This window comes from Carettochelys insculpta, chromosome 3, assembly GCF_033958435.1.
Source record: "Carettochelys insculpta isolate YL-2023 chromosome 3, ASM3395843v1, whole genome shotgun sequence".
Classification (NCBI taxonomy): Eukaryota; Metazoa; Chordata; order Testudines; family Carettochelyidae; genus Carettochelys; species Carettochelys insculpta.
Window position 1 is genome coordinate 97,036,900 of NC_134139.1, and position 17,544 is coordinate 97,054,443.

Below are 17,544 nucleotides of genomic sequence, written 5' to 3' on the forward strand. Positions count from 1 at the left end.
GAGTTGCAACTCATGAAAGCTTATGCCGTAATAAAAGTGTTCATCTTAGGATACCATTAGGTTTCTTCTTGTTTTTGCGAAACAGACTAGGATGGCTACCTCTGAAATCTGTTGTCAACAGCTGCTTAGGAGACTGCAATCATAACTCTCCAGAAACATATTCAAGGGTTGATTAAGTGTGAATGAAGGTGGGAGGGGTTAAAATCAGACTTATTTAAAATCAATTTTTATTTATATTAAATGCTCTCTTTATTAAACCTACTTAAAATATCACTTGGAATTGACAACATACATTAAGGCCTACATTAAAGAAATCCCAAAAAGTCATATTAGAGTAACAAGTTTGCTGCCAAGTTTCAAAGAAAGTCAAACCACCAAATTGGGGGGATGCAGCGTCACTTATGAGCACTTGGAACCAAAGATTACTGAGCAGTTAAATCAGCTTTTGGTAACAGTGGCCTCTTCTGGAAGGGCAGACACAAAATCTTCTTAATTTCAGTTTATTTAACCAGTTTCAGTTCAATGACAATTAGTTCAATGTTAAGAAGCCAAGTGAGAGTTGAAAAAGCAGTAAACATTGTTTTTTTCTCTTCCACAAAAGAATAAAAAAACCTAGCTGTGAGAGAATGAAATCTATTAATTCTATATGTTAAGGTATGTTGGGATATGCTTGTTACTAGATTTGAGTCTGAGTCCTCTATGCCAAACCTGGAAGCTCCACTAAAGTCTCTGGAAAACTTAAGTGAAGTCTTCTGGATTTCTGGTCTCAAATCCATTGAATCCAGACCTCCAAGCGTGGCAGTTCTACTCAGTTAAGAGGCCCCTATCCTTGGAAAACTGATAGCCTATCAAAGCCAGGGTCTAGTGTCCATCAGGGTAAACAAGAAAACACTTGGTTTGTAATTGATTGACTGTTTTCGTTGTGCATTTAATCATCTACAATCATCTCACCTGACCTGAATTTTTAGATTGAGCATCAAAGGAACAATCCCAACTACTCGGCACCCAAATGACTGACAGTTTATACTGCTCCCAATTCCCATGAAACCATCAACAGTGGAGGTAACAGATGAACTGCAGATTTCTCTCTGGTATCCTATCTGAATAACAATACAGACCTTTCCATGTCTGCAAGTAACATATTAATATACTGTATTAACAACCCTCAACATCAAAATTATATTTCAGATCAGTTCAGCTTGTATATCAGCAAAGCAGCAATGGTGGAAATGTTTTGCCCATGCACCATTTCCCATTGCAAAGCAGTTTTTAAAATAACATGGCAATGAAAATCATCATACTGCCTCACTATTTTAATAAGTAGAGATCCCAGTTCACAGTACACCACATTTGTCAAGATAACTGTATCTGTGTAAAATGTAATATTATCCTAGGCAAAGAAACTGACCCAAATAGCTATGTTAAAAACAGAGTGAGAGGTCTAATTTAAACTGACAATACAGGAAATTTCAAAAGTTAATGCTACCACAATCTATTCTTAGCTTCCTTCATTCTCCCTAGGTATAGTGGGGCACTCAAAGCAGAAGTAACTCTTATGTAAGGCATATTACACATTCATTTCTAATCTGTGACAAAGAATATTCTTGTCTACTGAAAAATCTCGTCTTGCACATTTCAAGAAATGCAGTGATGCATGTGGAGATTCCACAGGCTTGGCAGAGCTATTTTTTCTAGTTTTGTTAGATGCCTTACTTTCAACTTTTTCTGTTTTTGAAAATTTAAATGGTCACAGTTGCAGAAATTAGAGAAAGTGTCAGTCAAAGGAGGGAGTAGGTAATAAGTTTGTTCATCGCTACCATACAACGTAGGACTATCTCTAGGTCTTCTCGCTCCCTCTCCTGCTCCACAGAACCCATTATGGATGTAGTTGGACTGCCACAGGAGATAGCATATTGCAGAATTAGTACTTCCACTCTTTCAGACCCCACCCAAACTTGATGAAACCTACTCAGTTCCCCTCCCCTAAAGCACGCAGACTAATAAGAGTGATTTAAGATTTATGATACATTAAAGATTTTTGAAGGATACTAAAGGCCCAATTATTCTGATCAATAGTGAGAAACAGGCTAACTTCAAGTGCAGCATAGTACTACAGATAGAAACGCTGAAATCTGGGCCTCTCTCATCCAGCAACATCTGTGGTCCAGTAAGACGACAGAGTTCCAGGGCTAGGAGAGAAAGAGAGGCCAGCTAGATCTGCTGAAATGATATGGATTAAGGTTCTGAATCTAATACAAGTGAGGTAAAATGTCTGACATACTCTTAAAAACACTCTCTCTCTCTCTCTCTCTGTGTCTCGGAGTAAACTAGAAGTGAAAGGGCATTTCAATGTTATCTTTTCATTTCATAAACACTGCCTACAGCTTTGTTTATTTTTTGCCATGGAAAAAAAAAGTGTATCACTTAATGCACGACTACATTTGTCAACAGTCAAGCTTTCCCTCAGGCAGAGATTCTCAAACCAACTTGGGGTCCTAACCCCATCTTAATGGGAGCACCAAGGCTGGCATTAGACTTGCTGGGGCCTGGGGTTGAAACATGAGCTACCCTGCTTGGGGCCAAAGTCCAGAAGCTTCAGCCCTGGGTGGTGAGACTCAGGTTATAGGCCCCCAACCTGAGGCTGAAGCCATTGGGCTTCAGCTTCGCCTACCCTCCTTGCCCAGAGGGGTTGATATTCGGGCTTTAATTTCAACTTTCCCATGAGGGGGCAGAGGGCTCAAGCTTCAATCCCCCCACCTTGTGCCATATATTAATTTTTGTTGTCGGGCAGGGGGAGGGAGGGATGACAGTGCAACGACTTTTGAGAACCCTGCCCTGAGGTATATGTCAAAACATTCCATTCTACCTAGTTGATAGTTATTCCAATGCAACCAGATCTTTAGAGGAAAGTTCATGTTTAAATTGAGTATGAGTGTGTGTCACCATTCCTGCAAAGTGCAGTATTGCATTTGTGTCTTTATTGAAGCACCGATCAAATTTTCTGTTTCAAGCCCCAGTACATAGTAACCTTAGCTCTTATCCATAATATTCAATAGTCTATAATACCAACGCTGTTCACTTATTGAAACTAATACCACAGTGGATAGATCACAAAATCTAATTATAGTATAGTATAACTAAAAGCATCTGATCAGCTCAGATCTGAAACTTCTGAGACAGATGTCTGTATAGATGCTCATTTGAATCTAGTTTATTGATTTTGAACATTTGCATGCACTACCAATGTTATGACCTCAAATGTAAAGTTAATTTTAGTATACACCTTCCAAGCATACTGATAATCAGTATTCAGCAATCATACTGTGACTAAAGATTAGGTCACACAGGCCTATGTCACAGTACATAGTTTTTATGAGAATTCTCTCTAATATATATTGAAATCTGCATCAGTACAAGTTTATTGCTTTTAAGCAAATCATCTTAATTGTGAGGGTTATTTTTTAATATATGTATGCTTTTAATGGATTTAGTTTTTATGTCCTTGCAATTCTTACTGGAAGAAAAATTGAATAAAGTTCATCAAGAACAGGTCAGGTCATTCATTTCCATTAGAAGCAGTAATGAAATTTCACTATACTATTAGATGTCACTTAGCCTATATATAAGATAAATATAATACTTAATTGCTCTTGACATGTTCCATAGTTATATGTCCTCTCTTGACTTTATAATGACAAAAGTGGTGACACCCCATCCGATAGCACAGTAACATTTTGTAACCAATAAGCAGGATTGTTCATACACTTTAGGCTTGTCAGACACAGTGTTGAAATGGTCTGCTTTGCATTGAGCTCACCAGAAGTGTTCAATGAAGCTAAGGTCCTATCTTCTTTATTTAATCTGATTTGGTTGTTGCTAGCACTCCTCCTCCCCAAAGATGATGTTCATCTCCCCTTCATCTTATAGTCCCCATGGTGAAATTGTTACTTTACTCACTTGTTTCCAAAAAATTTACTTTGTACTTTTTCTTCCTGTTGTTCCTAAGTATACGTATACTTTTCACAGTATAGGTCTGTTTTTTTGAGCCCCACAAGATAGGCAAGGCAAGTCAAATAACATACTTAATTTCATGCATCTGTAATGGGGTCCAGTGATTTAATTGATTTTTGGCTCCTTTTCATCATTAGTCTAATTTCCCAATAGCTGCTTTGTATCACCTGTAATTCCCCCATCTATCAGAAAAAAATTAAAAACTGCAGATGTGAATTCCATGTAAAGAAAGATATTTCAGGATTTTTTTTAAAACCAGTAACATTTTTTCCTCAAACAAACCAATTGTTACCCTAGCCTACAACTACTCCATACATGGAGCTCCCATTGGTCTCATTGAGACTTCCACATATACCTCAGCATCAGGACTAGACACAATTGAAAATGAGAAACATACGACCACTTTAAGAATCTCACTTATACTTCTGATTTCTGCATGTGATCATACAGATACAGCGAACCTGAAAATAAAATAGGTGTCCTTCAAAACTCAAGAGTATTGTTAGCAAGAACCAACATTTTGCTTCTATGTAGTTTTCCTCAGTTTATCTTTGAAAAATAATGAATTAGAAGAAGTGCAGCCTTGTTCTAACTCCCAGGGAAATCCACAAACATGGTTAGTGATAGTCCCACATGTGTGAAATCACCATAGGCTTGCATAGCTTGCATTCTTTCTTCTTAAAGTAGGTCATATTAAATTATTCCAAGTAGTCATGACTGATACTTCTAATTGGGCTCTAATTTTTGTTACCAGAGTCAAAAGGAATACCATCCAGATTCTCCATCTTTACTGATGTGCACACTTCCCCTGAACGCATACTGCAAATTATGGTTCTTCAGTGCCTTATCCTTGCATTGCCTACAAAGGCTATGTCTGGATTACAGGGATTTGTCAACATAAGTTTTTGTCAGAAGATATAGTCAACAGATCACAGCCAAACTGTCAAGAGGACTGCAAGAGTAATCCGCTCTGTTGACAGAAAGTGGCTGGACTGTCTGGTCATTCTATTGGCAAAACGGCCAACTGGAAGCACAGCAGACAGGGTGTCCTGGAAGCTCTGTTTCTTGACAGAGGCCCCCCAGAACATCTGGACCACCTTTCTGTTGACAGATCTCTGTGTAAAACCAAGAGGTTTTCCTATAACTTCTAAAATGTCATCCCAAGAATAAATAAGTTGGTGAGATAAACTGACATAAGACTAGTAAATTTAAATGTCAGACTGTCACTCTTTTCGTCACTCCGCCCACCCCCCGCCCCTTATAGTTCTGTGTATTGGATTTAAGTCTGTAGGGTTTTAGCCTTAATCACACAAGTATTCCCATTATAGTCATTAGTGGTACTTGCACAAAGTGAGCAGGATTTGGCCCCAACTAGTTAGCCTGAACCCCATCACACAAAAAGGAGAGTGAAAAAAGAAACAGTAGCCAGACAGTTGAACTTTCTTGATACTGGTATGTTTGCATTTTAGTGTTTCAACACCATAAAATAAAGTAGGAGCTCTATTTGATAAAACGTAAGCTACATGAATACGAGCATACAACATTTTCTCAATGTATTCTGCTTGTACAGAGCAAATTAAATATGATCGCAGAAACCCACAGCATGCAGCTCCAATGACACTTTCTGTGACTACTGCTAAGAAGTTCTCGATTTAACTGAAAAATTAAGAAAAAAGAAGAGTGAGAAACTTGCTGGCCATTTAGAAAAACAAGTCACGTAAATAGCAATTTTCAAGAGGAAAAATCACTCTCAACCCAAATCACAGTTAATAAGTTTTCAGAAAATTATTCATTGACACACAGAATGCAGCATTCATATCGCCCTTGCCATAGCAGATCATACCACTGGCCCGTAACATTTGGTATGCTGCCAAAAAGGACCAGTCAATGTCTGAAGTTCCAAAAGATGATGGGGAAAAAATAAACAAAACAAAACACCACACAGACCCAACCAACTGTCCAATATTCTATATGGGAAACTTCAGAGAGGCTCTACTTCCAGACCTTAGCAGATGATTAAAAAGTCCTGAACCTGAAGATCCTTTCAATTTTAGCATGTAGAACTGCAATTTAAGGATTATAAACTCATCCTTTTACATTTCAGTGTATCAAATGCTCTTCCCATGCTTCCTGTAGCAATCTCTATTCATCTGTAAATTGTGACATACCTCTGACCACCTACATTAGCCTTAGTGGGAGCCTTTCAATTCCAACTAAATTTTAACGTGAGGTGACCGAGTCTGGACACAGTTCTCCACATGAGGGTGTACACTGCATAGCATTTCATTTCCTGCTCCTTTTCAAGTGCACGTAGAAATCCAGCTTCGTAACTGCTTCTGCTTCATCCTTGCCATCCATCTTCATTGAGCCATCTTTGACAGCTGTGAAATATTTATTCCCCCACCAAATACCACAAGCTCAGCATAGAGCAACGTATATGAGAAATATAGATTATTTGAATGGTGTAAACTAGTTTATGGAGTTTCTCTTGGCATCCTCGCATCCAATGCCCCGAGGCAGTTGCATTCACAGAGAGATTCTTTGCAATCTGTAAAAGTTTTTACTAATCAAACCAATTTAGCCTGTTCCACAAACCTCAACAAATACCTTCCAGTTTCCTCCAATAAAGGCTTTCCAGAGGCACTGAGCTCCAGAACACTAAAAGTAGAAGTGAACTGCAAATACTCAGTATTTCTGAAAATCAGAACCCAAATCATTCAATAAGATATTTACTACCACTGGTTATACATTCTCTGAGTAACTGACCAATGACCTCTCTCTTAAGTGTGCAGTGAACATACCACACTTAGATTAAATGCCTGTTTAAGTGAAAGAAAACAACAGAATGACCTTTTCACTGAGCAACGTGTATTTATTCTTCCTAACATATTTTCAGTATAGACACATCAAAGGCTTTAAGCAATCTAAATAATGTATATCTGCCAACTCACCTTCCTTTAATATTTTACATTTTTCAAGAAACACGTGTCGGTTACAGCCACAGTTTTCACAGAATGTGGTCTCACCAAATGAACATACTTTTCCAAGAACTGTACTTTTTATTCTTCAAAATAAAGTTAGTCCCCTATACACATGGAATGGTTGATGCATAATCATAGCACTCTAGTTAGGAAGAATATACAATAAATAAATACAATCATAAGGAATTATTCTCTAGCATCCTGATGTGGTGTGTCATAAAACATTAACCAACAGACACTGACACTTTCATCAATATGGATGATCCCTATGATTTCCATATATAACGTAAAAACAGAATAAAAGTGGATTATACCTATTTTGAACTCAAATCCCAAAGTTTACTGTCTAATTAATCTATCCACTTTTATATGGAAAATAAATAAATAAACCAAACCAAGATCTCAGCTCATCCCACCACAACAGCACCACAAAAACATAAAATGAGCATTTGGATCCTGCTGGAAACAGTTAAATTTTGGCCCCACTACTTTAATTTCTTTTATTTAGGGCAGCGAACAAGTTTACCCACACTTATCGTAACAAGTAATCCCAAACACAAACCACAAATACCTAGATTTGGTTGCTGCATTCAAACAGAGTCAATCAATATTTACCCCTAACTGCTTAACTCTGCTGCCTAAATACAGGGACTAGTTTGGCTCTTGCCTCCTATAACAGTTTAAGTCTCCTAACCCTGATGCATTAAAGCTCAGATGAATTAGTGACGCCACGAGCAAGAAGGGAAAGATACAGGACTCCCTTACCTTGTTGGAGTAAGGGGGCTTGCTCAGGTTGATCCCATCCCGGATGAGTTTATCCCTAATCATGATTTTCAATTTCAGTTTTGGGTAAATCACCACCTCCCTGCTGTGGGGGGCAAGTTTCTGGTTCCTGGGGGGGGCCTGGTTCCACAGACCATGGCGAGGGTTAGGCTCCCTCCAAGCTTTAGCCTCATACTGCTCCATCAAGTGGCTAGTGTAGATCTGTGGGGAGGGCGAGCCCTGCTGCTGCTGAGGCTCCAAAGTGAAATAGAGACCAGCAGCCGTCTCGTCCTCTTCTTTCAACCTCACCACTGCTTCAAGGATTCGACGCCTGTGCTGGGGCACCGACACCCCAATGGCATCCAAGTCCGGGTCCCCTATCTGCTTGCAAACCTCCAGATCATCATAGCCGTTATCTACGAAGGACTCCGCGTACTGAGAGAGCTGCAGGGTCTTCAGCCACTCGTAGACGATGTTGGTGCACATGCTGGCTGCAAAATACCAGTCCCAACTTTTCACACCGACGCCAGGCTTCCCTCTTCTCTTGCAAAGCAAGACACCGGCAGACCACAGGGTACAATCAAATCAAAAGAAGCGCCTGCACAAGTCAAGGTCGGCAAAGCACCATCCCCCAGGAACCAAACCAATCTCCAAAGAAGCAGGGAACAGCAGACACCGCTGAACGAGCCCCCTCGCTCCCTAATCCCTCTCTCCCACCAGCCAAGCGGAGGAGCGTGGGTCCGTGGAGCAGGGAGCCTCGGGTTGCAGGCAAGGATGCCAAGGAGCGCACCCTGTAAAATCCCGGGTCACGGCAGACAGCCGCGCTTTGGAAGTCATCAGTTGTCACCGGGCTTCCTCCGCCTCCTCCTGAGGTTAATGGTTTCCCTTCAGTCCCCGCTCCCCTCTTGCCGCTGCATGACGCATCCCTGTTTACTCCGCGCCGCTGGTTCAAACGCAGCGCCCCACCGGCTGGAGGAAGAGGCGGGCGACCCTACCGGCTCGCCCGGCGTGTGCCTGGGCCACGCTTACCGCTGGCGACGTGCTGCCCGCTGCCTGGCCTCCTCTTGGAAAGTCTCCGCGGGGGCTGAAAAAACCCAACACGCCCGGTCACTTCCCCGAGTTACTTTCCCCGCGTCGCCTCCATCCCGCCAGGGCGGCCGAGCCGCAGCGCTCCGACCAGCCCACAAATTCAACAGTTTCCCAGCCGCCTCTCCTCCTTTTCCGACTCTAATCCCACCTTCCCCGCGCACTCCTGGAGTGGGGGGGGGGGGTCCTCTTCAGAGCCCAGCCGCCTCCCTCGCTCCGCTCCCAACTTTCCGGGGCTCCTCTGGCCACCTGGGGGCGCCAGCGAGGCAGGAGCCCGCGGGAGCCGGACGCGCTGCTGCCAGGGGTTGTTTGGGTGAAGACGCAGCCGGCCGGCCTGCCCGGGGAGGTGGGGGGCGTGGTTGGTTATTCGCGAGCGGCTGCAGCTGAGCAGAGCGGCGGCAGGTTGCTCGCCTGACCCCGTGGCCTTCTTGTCCCACCCGGGCTTGGCTTTGCGTGGGGTGTGTAGGACTCCCGCCCCAGCCTGGAGCTCCGTTCAGCCCGGGGAGCAGATTTCCTTCGAGCCACCAGTCACTGGCTGCTGCCTTCCCTCCACTCCGCACGCGCCCCCTGCCCACACCTGCCGCCGGCGCTCACTCGCAGCCCGTCCGGCTCCACATCACCCCCAGCTGCGCAATCCCGCCCGAGGCAAGGTCCCGGCGGGCAGCGCTGCTGGGCTCCTCCAGCGACAGGAGCCCAGGACTGGCGGAGCAGAGGCGGGGCAGGTCAGCCGTCCGCTCGCAACAGCCCCAGCTGGAAAGGGGCAGCGAGCCGAGCACTCAGGGGCTGCGGGTGGCGGGAGCTCTGCGCTGCTGGGGCGTCCTGGCTCGTTCGCGGGGCTTTGGGCCACTGCTCCAGCGCCAAACTTGACCCCAGGCTTCGGGGGGTGCGGGGGAAGCACGCTGAGCTCCGGGTGCGCCCGACAGGCTGCAGCGCGAGGGGCCCCAGGTGCTTCCCCACAGCGGCGGGGCTTAGAAACCAACGTGGAGCCGCGACACACTCGCCGTCCCCTAGCGGGTCTAAGCCCCCTTGTGTCGGGGCGCGCAGGGAGTTGTGGGGCTTGAACTTTCCCCCTTAGGAGTTTGGGGCAGAGTCCCCGGCTGGCTCCGCGCCGCCAGGGGGGCGTCTATCTGGGGCTGTGGCGCTGAGCGGCCGGGCGGCTGCTCCTGTCTTTCTCCCCGTGACTTCCCCCAGCGTCTCGCCAACTCTGGGCTGGCAGCGCCCTCTCAAGGCCTCTGGTGTAAATGCAGCCCAGAGCTGTCCCTAAACCCCTTCCCTCAGCGCGCCCCTGCTCGGACTTCTCCGCCCGGGCCCGGGGCGGGTGGCGGTTCCAGTGCCGAAGGCTGGCGCCTGCCCTTTCCCAACCCTTCCTCTGAGGGGCTCTCCGTGGCGGGAGCCGTGTGGAGCTGGATTGACGCGTGCAGAGTGGGGGCAGTTTGCCTAGGACGCAGCCGAGCCCCGGGGTTGAAGCACGCTGGGCTGAAGCTACGTTGCGTTTGCTCTAGTGCAAAGGGTGAAAGGTGCTGTAGCACTCCCAAGTGGGGGAGCTCAGTATGAATGTAGACAACGGTGATTTCTAGTCCGTGTCTAGGGGTAACCCTGCGTGCATCTTTGCCCACGAAAGCAAATGTGCCAAAATAGCTGTTAGTCGATAAGGTGCTACAGGACTTCTCGTTGTTTTTGCAGCTATAGAGTAACCCAGCTGCGTCTTTGATTCCTGGCACAGTGAACCATACCCATTAGGTGGCTAGGCTGCATAAACATAGAAAGGGGAGCTGTCCCGTTAAGAATGGGCTCTGTGTGGCCTGGAAAAAAATTGACAGGTAAGTTGTGTTGGTGGTGTCTTTTTATTGTTGTTTTAAATCACAGCTTTTTTTTTTAAATCACAGCTGAGTTTAATGAAGCTTCTTCAGAAGAGCTGTGCCTCATTTGGGAAAGTATAGCGTAATTTTTCTGTCATGCCTTTATTCTAACAAGTGTGTTCTGATGGTAGAGCACACAGATCAAGGTAACTCTGGGTAGACCATAGAGGTATAATATGCCAGATTTTTTTTGAACATTGTGCAAGTAATTACAAGCCTAACAAGGTGCATATGGCACAAGGCAGCAGATCACAGATTTCCATAAAGCAAAAGATGGCTGGCAAGCAGAGGGAGGCCAGTATTCATTCCCTCCCACAGCCTTTCTGATTTTCCTCCCTTTCCTTTTTCCCCCCGTATGTTGTGTCATTTTTATCCTTCAGAAGCAGAAGAAGGGGAAGCAAACAGAATATTTTAAACCTTTATTCAAGGCCTGGGAAAGCACTTGCAGCAGCTTTACCTCTCAGGGTTGGTGTGCACTGGAAGCCAGAGAAGATGTAGAACCAGCTGGGAGGTGCCGCTTCTTAGGCAGGGGTAGCTGCAGCACTGTAACTAGAGAGAAGAGAGGACCAGCTAAGGGTGAAGGGACCAGGCTGTATGGTATGCTCAGTAATTCTGTATGTCTGTCCTTCCTCAAGGGTATTGTTTGTTTTATATTGCAATAGGTGCATGGGGAAGTAGTCAGAATGAAAAAGTTACAGGCTGTTGAATTTTCTCTGCAGATATGCTCATGCCAAGTGAGAGAGATCCCTTTGCCCACCATTCCCCTAGAAAGAGAATAAAGAAGATAACCACATAAGTTTGTGCTGGCCCCATTCTTTAAGCAGATAAATACCCACTGATGATTCTAGGGTGTGAGGGAGGAGGATGACGACAAAAACAGGTCTGTTACCTTCCTTTGGAACAAAGACAACAGGTAGTGGAAAATGTGAGAGAGCAGGCACAGAAGAATGCATGGGACTACGGAAGACTGGCTCAGGGGCTACTGTAGATTTAAAATTCTACCTGTTCATCTGAATCTCCAATCTTTGGAAGCTGTAATTATAAAGATAGTCACATTAACAATTCATATCCTTTAGGGTTCTCATTTAAAAAATAGTTCAAAGGGCTCTAGACACCCACAGATAAAACAGCATTTTGGAAGGCTGTTTTGGAGAAAAAGAGGGTAAATATTTTTAACTGTGAAATACAGTACAGGCTGTCTAGATGGGCTGAATTTTCAAACACTCACCTTAGCTTAACGGCTCCCATTGAAGTCTCTCTTGTAAAATTCTCACCAGTGTCTTTGGGAGCAGAGTTAAGCCAATGCTAGACACGTGAAATTCCTGCCCCCTAATTGCTTTTGCCCATTTAAATCCAAACCTCAGATATTACTTTGAGCTATATAAGTCTATAAGGGTGTATAGTGCAGCATTTCTTAAACTATGCTCTGCTGAAAAGAGGTGTTCCATGAACAACTTGCAGGTGTGCCATGGCAACATAGCAAAACCTGCGGCGTGTGTGTGTGTATATATATCTATATATATATATGTATACACACACACACACACACATATATATATATATATATCTGTTTTGGATTTCCTTGGGGTTTTTCTGGTCTGAATTTTTTTATGAAAATATTCATAGGTGTTCCCCATAAAAAGTTAGTTTGCTGTTCCTTGGTCTGAAAGATTAAGAAACACTGAGGTAGCACATATGAAAGATGTGGCACTGGAGCAACTTTGGTGTTGTGTGCTATAAAACCTCAAATGCCAATGACTTCTCACTTTATGAAACTCAGGAGATTCTGATGTACTCTTAGGTCTTGATTCTGCAAACATCTGAGCACATGCTTTTATCTTCATTACTTTCAGTAGTCCCATTTTTTTTTTTCAGTGGGGCTAAGCATAGCAGTCATATTAAGCAAATGTATCAATGTTTTCAAGATCAGGGCATTGGTATAGTACAAGGGATCGATAGGGTTGTAATTTTTAGGAATTAAGTGCCAATTTTTCACATTCATTTTAATATATATACTCTATGCACTATAGGTAAAATTTTACTCATTTTCACATGTGGCCTAGAGGGGTCCAACAGCCACTGTGGGCCCCAGGGCAAGGTGGGAGGGGAGACCTAGCTCTGTACCCCAGAAGGGGCAGGACCTGGGGCAGTCAGCCTTCAGTGCTTCCCCAACCACAGTTCTGGGCCCCCACCCCACTCCCTAACAGACAAGTGGAGCAGTGCTGCCACAGCACTTCAGAGGCCTGGGGTAACTGCCCCTTTTGGTCCTCACTCCCCACTGTCAGTGTGCCTGATAATCTATAGTAGAGGATTTTTAGGATGCAGCTTGGGTCCTTCTGGTGCTCAGAACACACTTCTGCACTGTGCTCCTCAACAGGAACTTCAGAAAGGGAATTAAGACCGTTTCACTTTGAACATAGGCTGACCCCTGCTGCAGTTTGACATGAGCCCCACCAGAACCAGATAGAGGGAAATTGGAGCCTCATAGTGGGTCTTTTGTTTGTGCAGATTGTGGGAACAAACTTTTACTCCTATATTACAGGCAGCTCAGTGACTCAGATCGGTCTTCATGTGTGGGAACATAAAAGTAGAATCCAGCCCAAGGACAGAGAGCTCATGATTCAGAATTTTATATCAATACTTATATAAGAACTGATCCAGCAAATATTTGTATGTAACTTTATACTGGGAATAGAATCTGTAATTGATTAGAGCCTCTCACAGTAATTAAGTTACTTACATGTGCAAGTGTTTCCACTATCAGAACCATAAACCTTACATGATTTATAATTGGATAAAATAAGACATTCTTCTGCACATTTGGAAGTTAATAGCTTACTGTAATTATTTTGGACATTTGAAGACAAATTTTCAACTTTATTCTTGAAATAGTCATCAGGTCATGCAGGTGTGAAAATTAATTGGAATTTTACTATGCATTCAAGTAATATTTTAGGTGATGCACTTTGTTCCAGAAGTTTTATGCATCTGTTGTAAATAGTATATCTGTCAAGAAAAAGAAATTGTGCACAAAAAGCATTTTTCTACAAAATTTCGCATTCCCTGCTAGTGCAGAATTACTGTTAAAATAACTGAATTATTAACCTATAGATTGTCCACTGCAAGGTATGTGTAGCACAGAAGAGTCAATAGAAGTTGTTGTTATATCCTGTACCAGGATAATCAGGCCTCAAAATTAGGAGTGGAAGGAAAAGAATTTTTTTTACTATTTTTTCTATAAACTGGAGCATTTTTTGAAAGCAGCCAGAGTGCAGGCAATTCTTGGCTGCTCTCACCATGTCAGGCTATGTTATTGATCTAATGCAGCATACTATGATTGATGTTGTCAGAACAGCTCAGGAAATGTAAAGGGTTTAAAGAATTTATTTATATACATTTTAAACAGAAGTTCATTTTCTCAGTGTACCAATAAATGGCCAAGGGTTCATCCTGGTTGGACCCTTGGGGAAAATTCCAAGTGGCATATCAGCCAGTTTTTCTGTTAAAGTGCATTATTTCAGATTTGTTTGATAAGGGACTTTGTTTGTGGTGCTATTTGAGGGACGTGGCTTGTTAATGCATTTTTTAATTATTAAAACATTTTAGGGATTTTTCTGTGTTGTGTATTTACCTCAGTCTCCACATAATGTTATGATTGCTGATGCTCTAAGAGTACTGAGATAATCCTTGAACTTTTGGAATCATACTGCTGTGAGAAGCATGTAGAATCTGTTGGATCTCATCCAATATGGATGGGGGAGGGCACCTATTACGTTCTGCAGTTCAGCTCAGATCAGTGACCATATTGTCACAGCTTGGCCTATAACCATGAGCGTTTAAAATGCTCTGCTGGTGCAGCTCCTTATTTGGATTCTTTTAGCCAGCATACAACATGTGCTGAATTCAGCGACCCTGACTCCAGCATCCTGCTGGTTACACTACAGCCCCTTACAATATCTGCTCCTGGAAAATTTTCTGCCCAAAGAAATAAAAATTGAGCCCCAAAAAAAAATAGTACACCTTATTTTAAAATTCTGCAAATTTTATTTGTCAAAGTTACAGCGCCTACTCACACCTGCTTTTTATTCTGGTAATTTATTTCAAAATAAATGTCAGCAAGCATGTTTAATACCACTGCACTCTCCTCCACCTTTAACCCCAGATGAGCAGTGAGTCAAAGAAAACCCTTTGACAGTCTAGTTCCTGTTTTTCTGCCTTCTTCCCTCTGCAGTCCAACCAGGTTCCAGACACCCCACAAATCCTTAACCCAAGCTGAGTCATGCTCCCTGCAACCCAGATACCCATATATCCCTATTGTCCAGGGCTCTAGAAGGAGAAAAAGCCTGTTGCCAGGTCCCAACCAGGCTTGTGTGAGTTCTTGCCTACCCTCTGTTTCCTTCCCGCAGGCCATCTTGGAAACTGCAGCTGCTAGTGCTAGGAAATGCTCTACTTTCTTTGGTAAGCCCTCTCCCTGCAGTGTCTTCCATGGGAAAGATGAGCTCTACTGGGTCCAGTGGGCCTTATTGGCAGCCAGCAGTACTGCAGCCCATCTGTCAGGAAAAAGAAATTATGCACAAACATTATTTTCTACAAATTTTTGCATTGCGTGGTGGTGCAGAATGCCTCCAGAAGTAAACTTCTTAACTTAATTGGTTGTGGGTAAGTATGCCCTTCCACTGAACCAGAACATTGAATAAGTTTATTGTTAATATAAAATCATATTTATAAGTGAGAGATTGCAAACAAAAGGAAAAATTAAATCTTCTAATGACCAAGATTAAACAGTTGCAGTCTTTCTTCAAAGTTGTTTCTTTACCACTCTTCCATGTGCAGAGATTTCAAACATTTGGTTGCAGGACTCAACTTTCTAGGCTTGCAAGAACTTTAGTATCTCCTGGCTGTGTAGTGTTAGGTGCCATGATGGCTTCTTCTCTTTTCTAGTATCTTCCCAAACTCTTTGTGACCCCAGTCTCAGGATAAATTATATCCTATTTTTCCATGCCTGTGGACTTGCCATCTCCCTGTGATCTGTACAGGTTGAACCTCTCCTGTCTGGCACCCTTGCACCCTGAATGGTGCTGGAGGAGAGAATTTGCTGGAAGATGTCCGTGAAGTCAATGGAAAACCTTCCATTGATTTCAAGTGGAAGCTAGATGTGTAGAGGCTTTAAGGATCTCGCTAGCTGTTTTTCATCTTCAGGCACCTAAATACCTTTTAAAAATCTGCACGTTAACTTCTGCGCCTCTACTTATGACTACCAGACACAACAGCAGCCACTGGCGGTTCTCCCTGGGCACACGCTCTACTCTCCCACATCCATAACCTCTGTTCTTGTTCCACACTATCCTCAGTCCTCCACTGCTATCTTCCACCCATTCTCACCTGCATCACTGTGCCTCATTACTTACCCTGTTGAGCAACTCCTGTCTGTTACTTCATCCCTTTGGTTTTTCTCTCCCTAGTCCTGAAGCTTCGCCCTCTGCTGATCTTCCATCTCTGGTTGTTCCATGACACCACCTCTTCCCTCTCATTGATATTTTTTCCCCCTAATCACTGTGTCTGAATTCCCATACACAAAAAAGCACGCAATAATTAACAGTACAGGCACTATAGCTGCATGACCCTTTCCTAGCTCGATGGCTATACTAACTCTCATGGTTCTTGTCCCTCCCAGCAAAAAGATGGGAAATGCTAGCATAAGAAAAACCACATACAGTAGCAACCTACAGAAAGAAGGTAGAGAATACATTCTGTGCCTTTACATCTATCAAAAGTTTAGGTATCCTTCTTGCAAGAATGAGTGATGGTGATACTCCAAAGGAGACAGGATAAACTTCCTTCTGAGTGGTCTGTATTCTGCTCAGTTTTGAGCACAATGCATCTGTTTGCCTTGGAAGCAAAAGATGGTGTGAAAGAGTGCCATACCAGTGGAGTTAAGCCTTTTTATACCAGCTCAGGAAGTGGCTTCTGAACTTGAATTATCACCATGCCATCTCAAAAAAGGAGGCATTTTAAAATTTTTTTCCTAAAAAGCTCTTCTCCAAACCAACATTTATCAAAAATCAAGTATATTACAAAATTCCCAGTAGAAGTTCCCATTTCAGAGAAGTAATGAAAAATAAATCATCTGTGACCTTACTGTCATGCTCTACCTTTTTCCAGCTCTACGATGGTTTGTCAGCCTTCCAACTAGATCTCCCAAAAGACAGAGCTTCACGTCAGCTCTTGTGGTCTTTTTCCAGTCACTGAGGCTCAGAGTTGGGGGAAGTAATTGGCTGTTTGAAAACTTATTGTGTATAAATGAAATGCTCCAGAACCAAACTCATTAATGCAAGCCAGAACCAAGGTTTGGGTCAGATATGGCAATGTGAACTGTTTTGATGATTTGAATGTGAATGCCTTGAACTTCCTGAAATTTCAGATTCAAGACTATTTCAGGCTCCCAAGCTCAAAAGTGTTCCGCTCTAGGGCACTGGTCTGGTAAGGAATAGAAGACGTAGTCCACCTGTTGTCAATGCAGTAAAGGCAGGTGCAGGCAATTCTACAAACTGTGCCAGATGTGACAGGGTGCCTCCCTCCTGAGCACCTCCCCCACCTTATGGCCTGGGGTCTGTTCCCTGTACACACTGGCTTTGAATACCCTTCCTTAGGGTCTGGATTTGCCTACATAGAAATTTAGAAACAAACTCCAAGTCCCAGAATCTACGGTTTTCAAGTCAGTTTGTTGCTATAGCTGTCCAGACCCAGCACTTCCAAGCAGAAGCAACTACCCTTGCATCTCAGCACCTTCACTGGAGGAGTCCCTCTGGCTCAGGTCAGCTGCATCTTCAGGCTCCTGTCGTGCC

At 43.5% G+C, this 17,544-nt stretch overlaps 1 protein-coding gene across 1 annotated transcript; it reads right to left on the bottom strand.

Moving 5' to 3' along the window:
* Positions 1 to 270: 270 nt before the first annotated feature.
* Positions 271 to 8,240, bottom strand: SAMD5 (sterile alpha motif domain containing 5). Its single transcript, XM_074989109.1, has 2 exons — positions 7,758 to 8,240; positions 271 to 300 (listed from the first exon to the last, which is right to left on the bottom strand). The coding sequence occupies exons 1-2, from the start codon at positions 8,238 to 8,240 to the stop codon at positions 271 to 273; spliced, it is 513 nt and encodes a 170-aa protein (XP_074845210.1).
* Between the last annotated feature and the right edge of the window lie 9,304 nt (positions 8,241 to 17,544).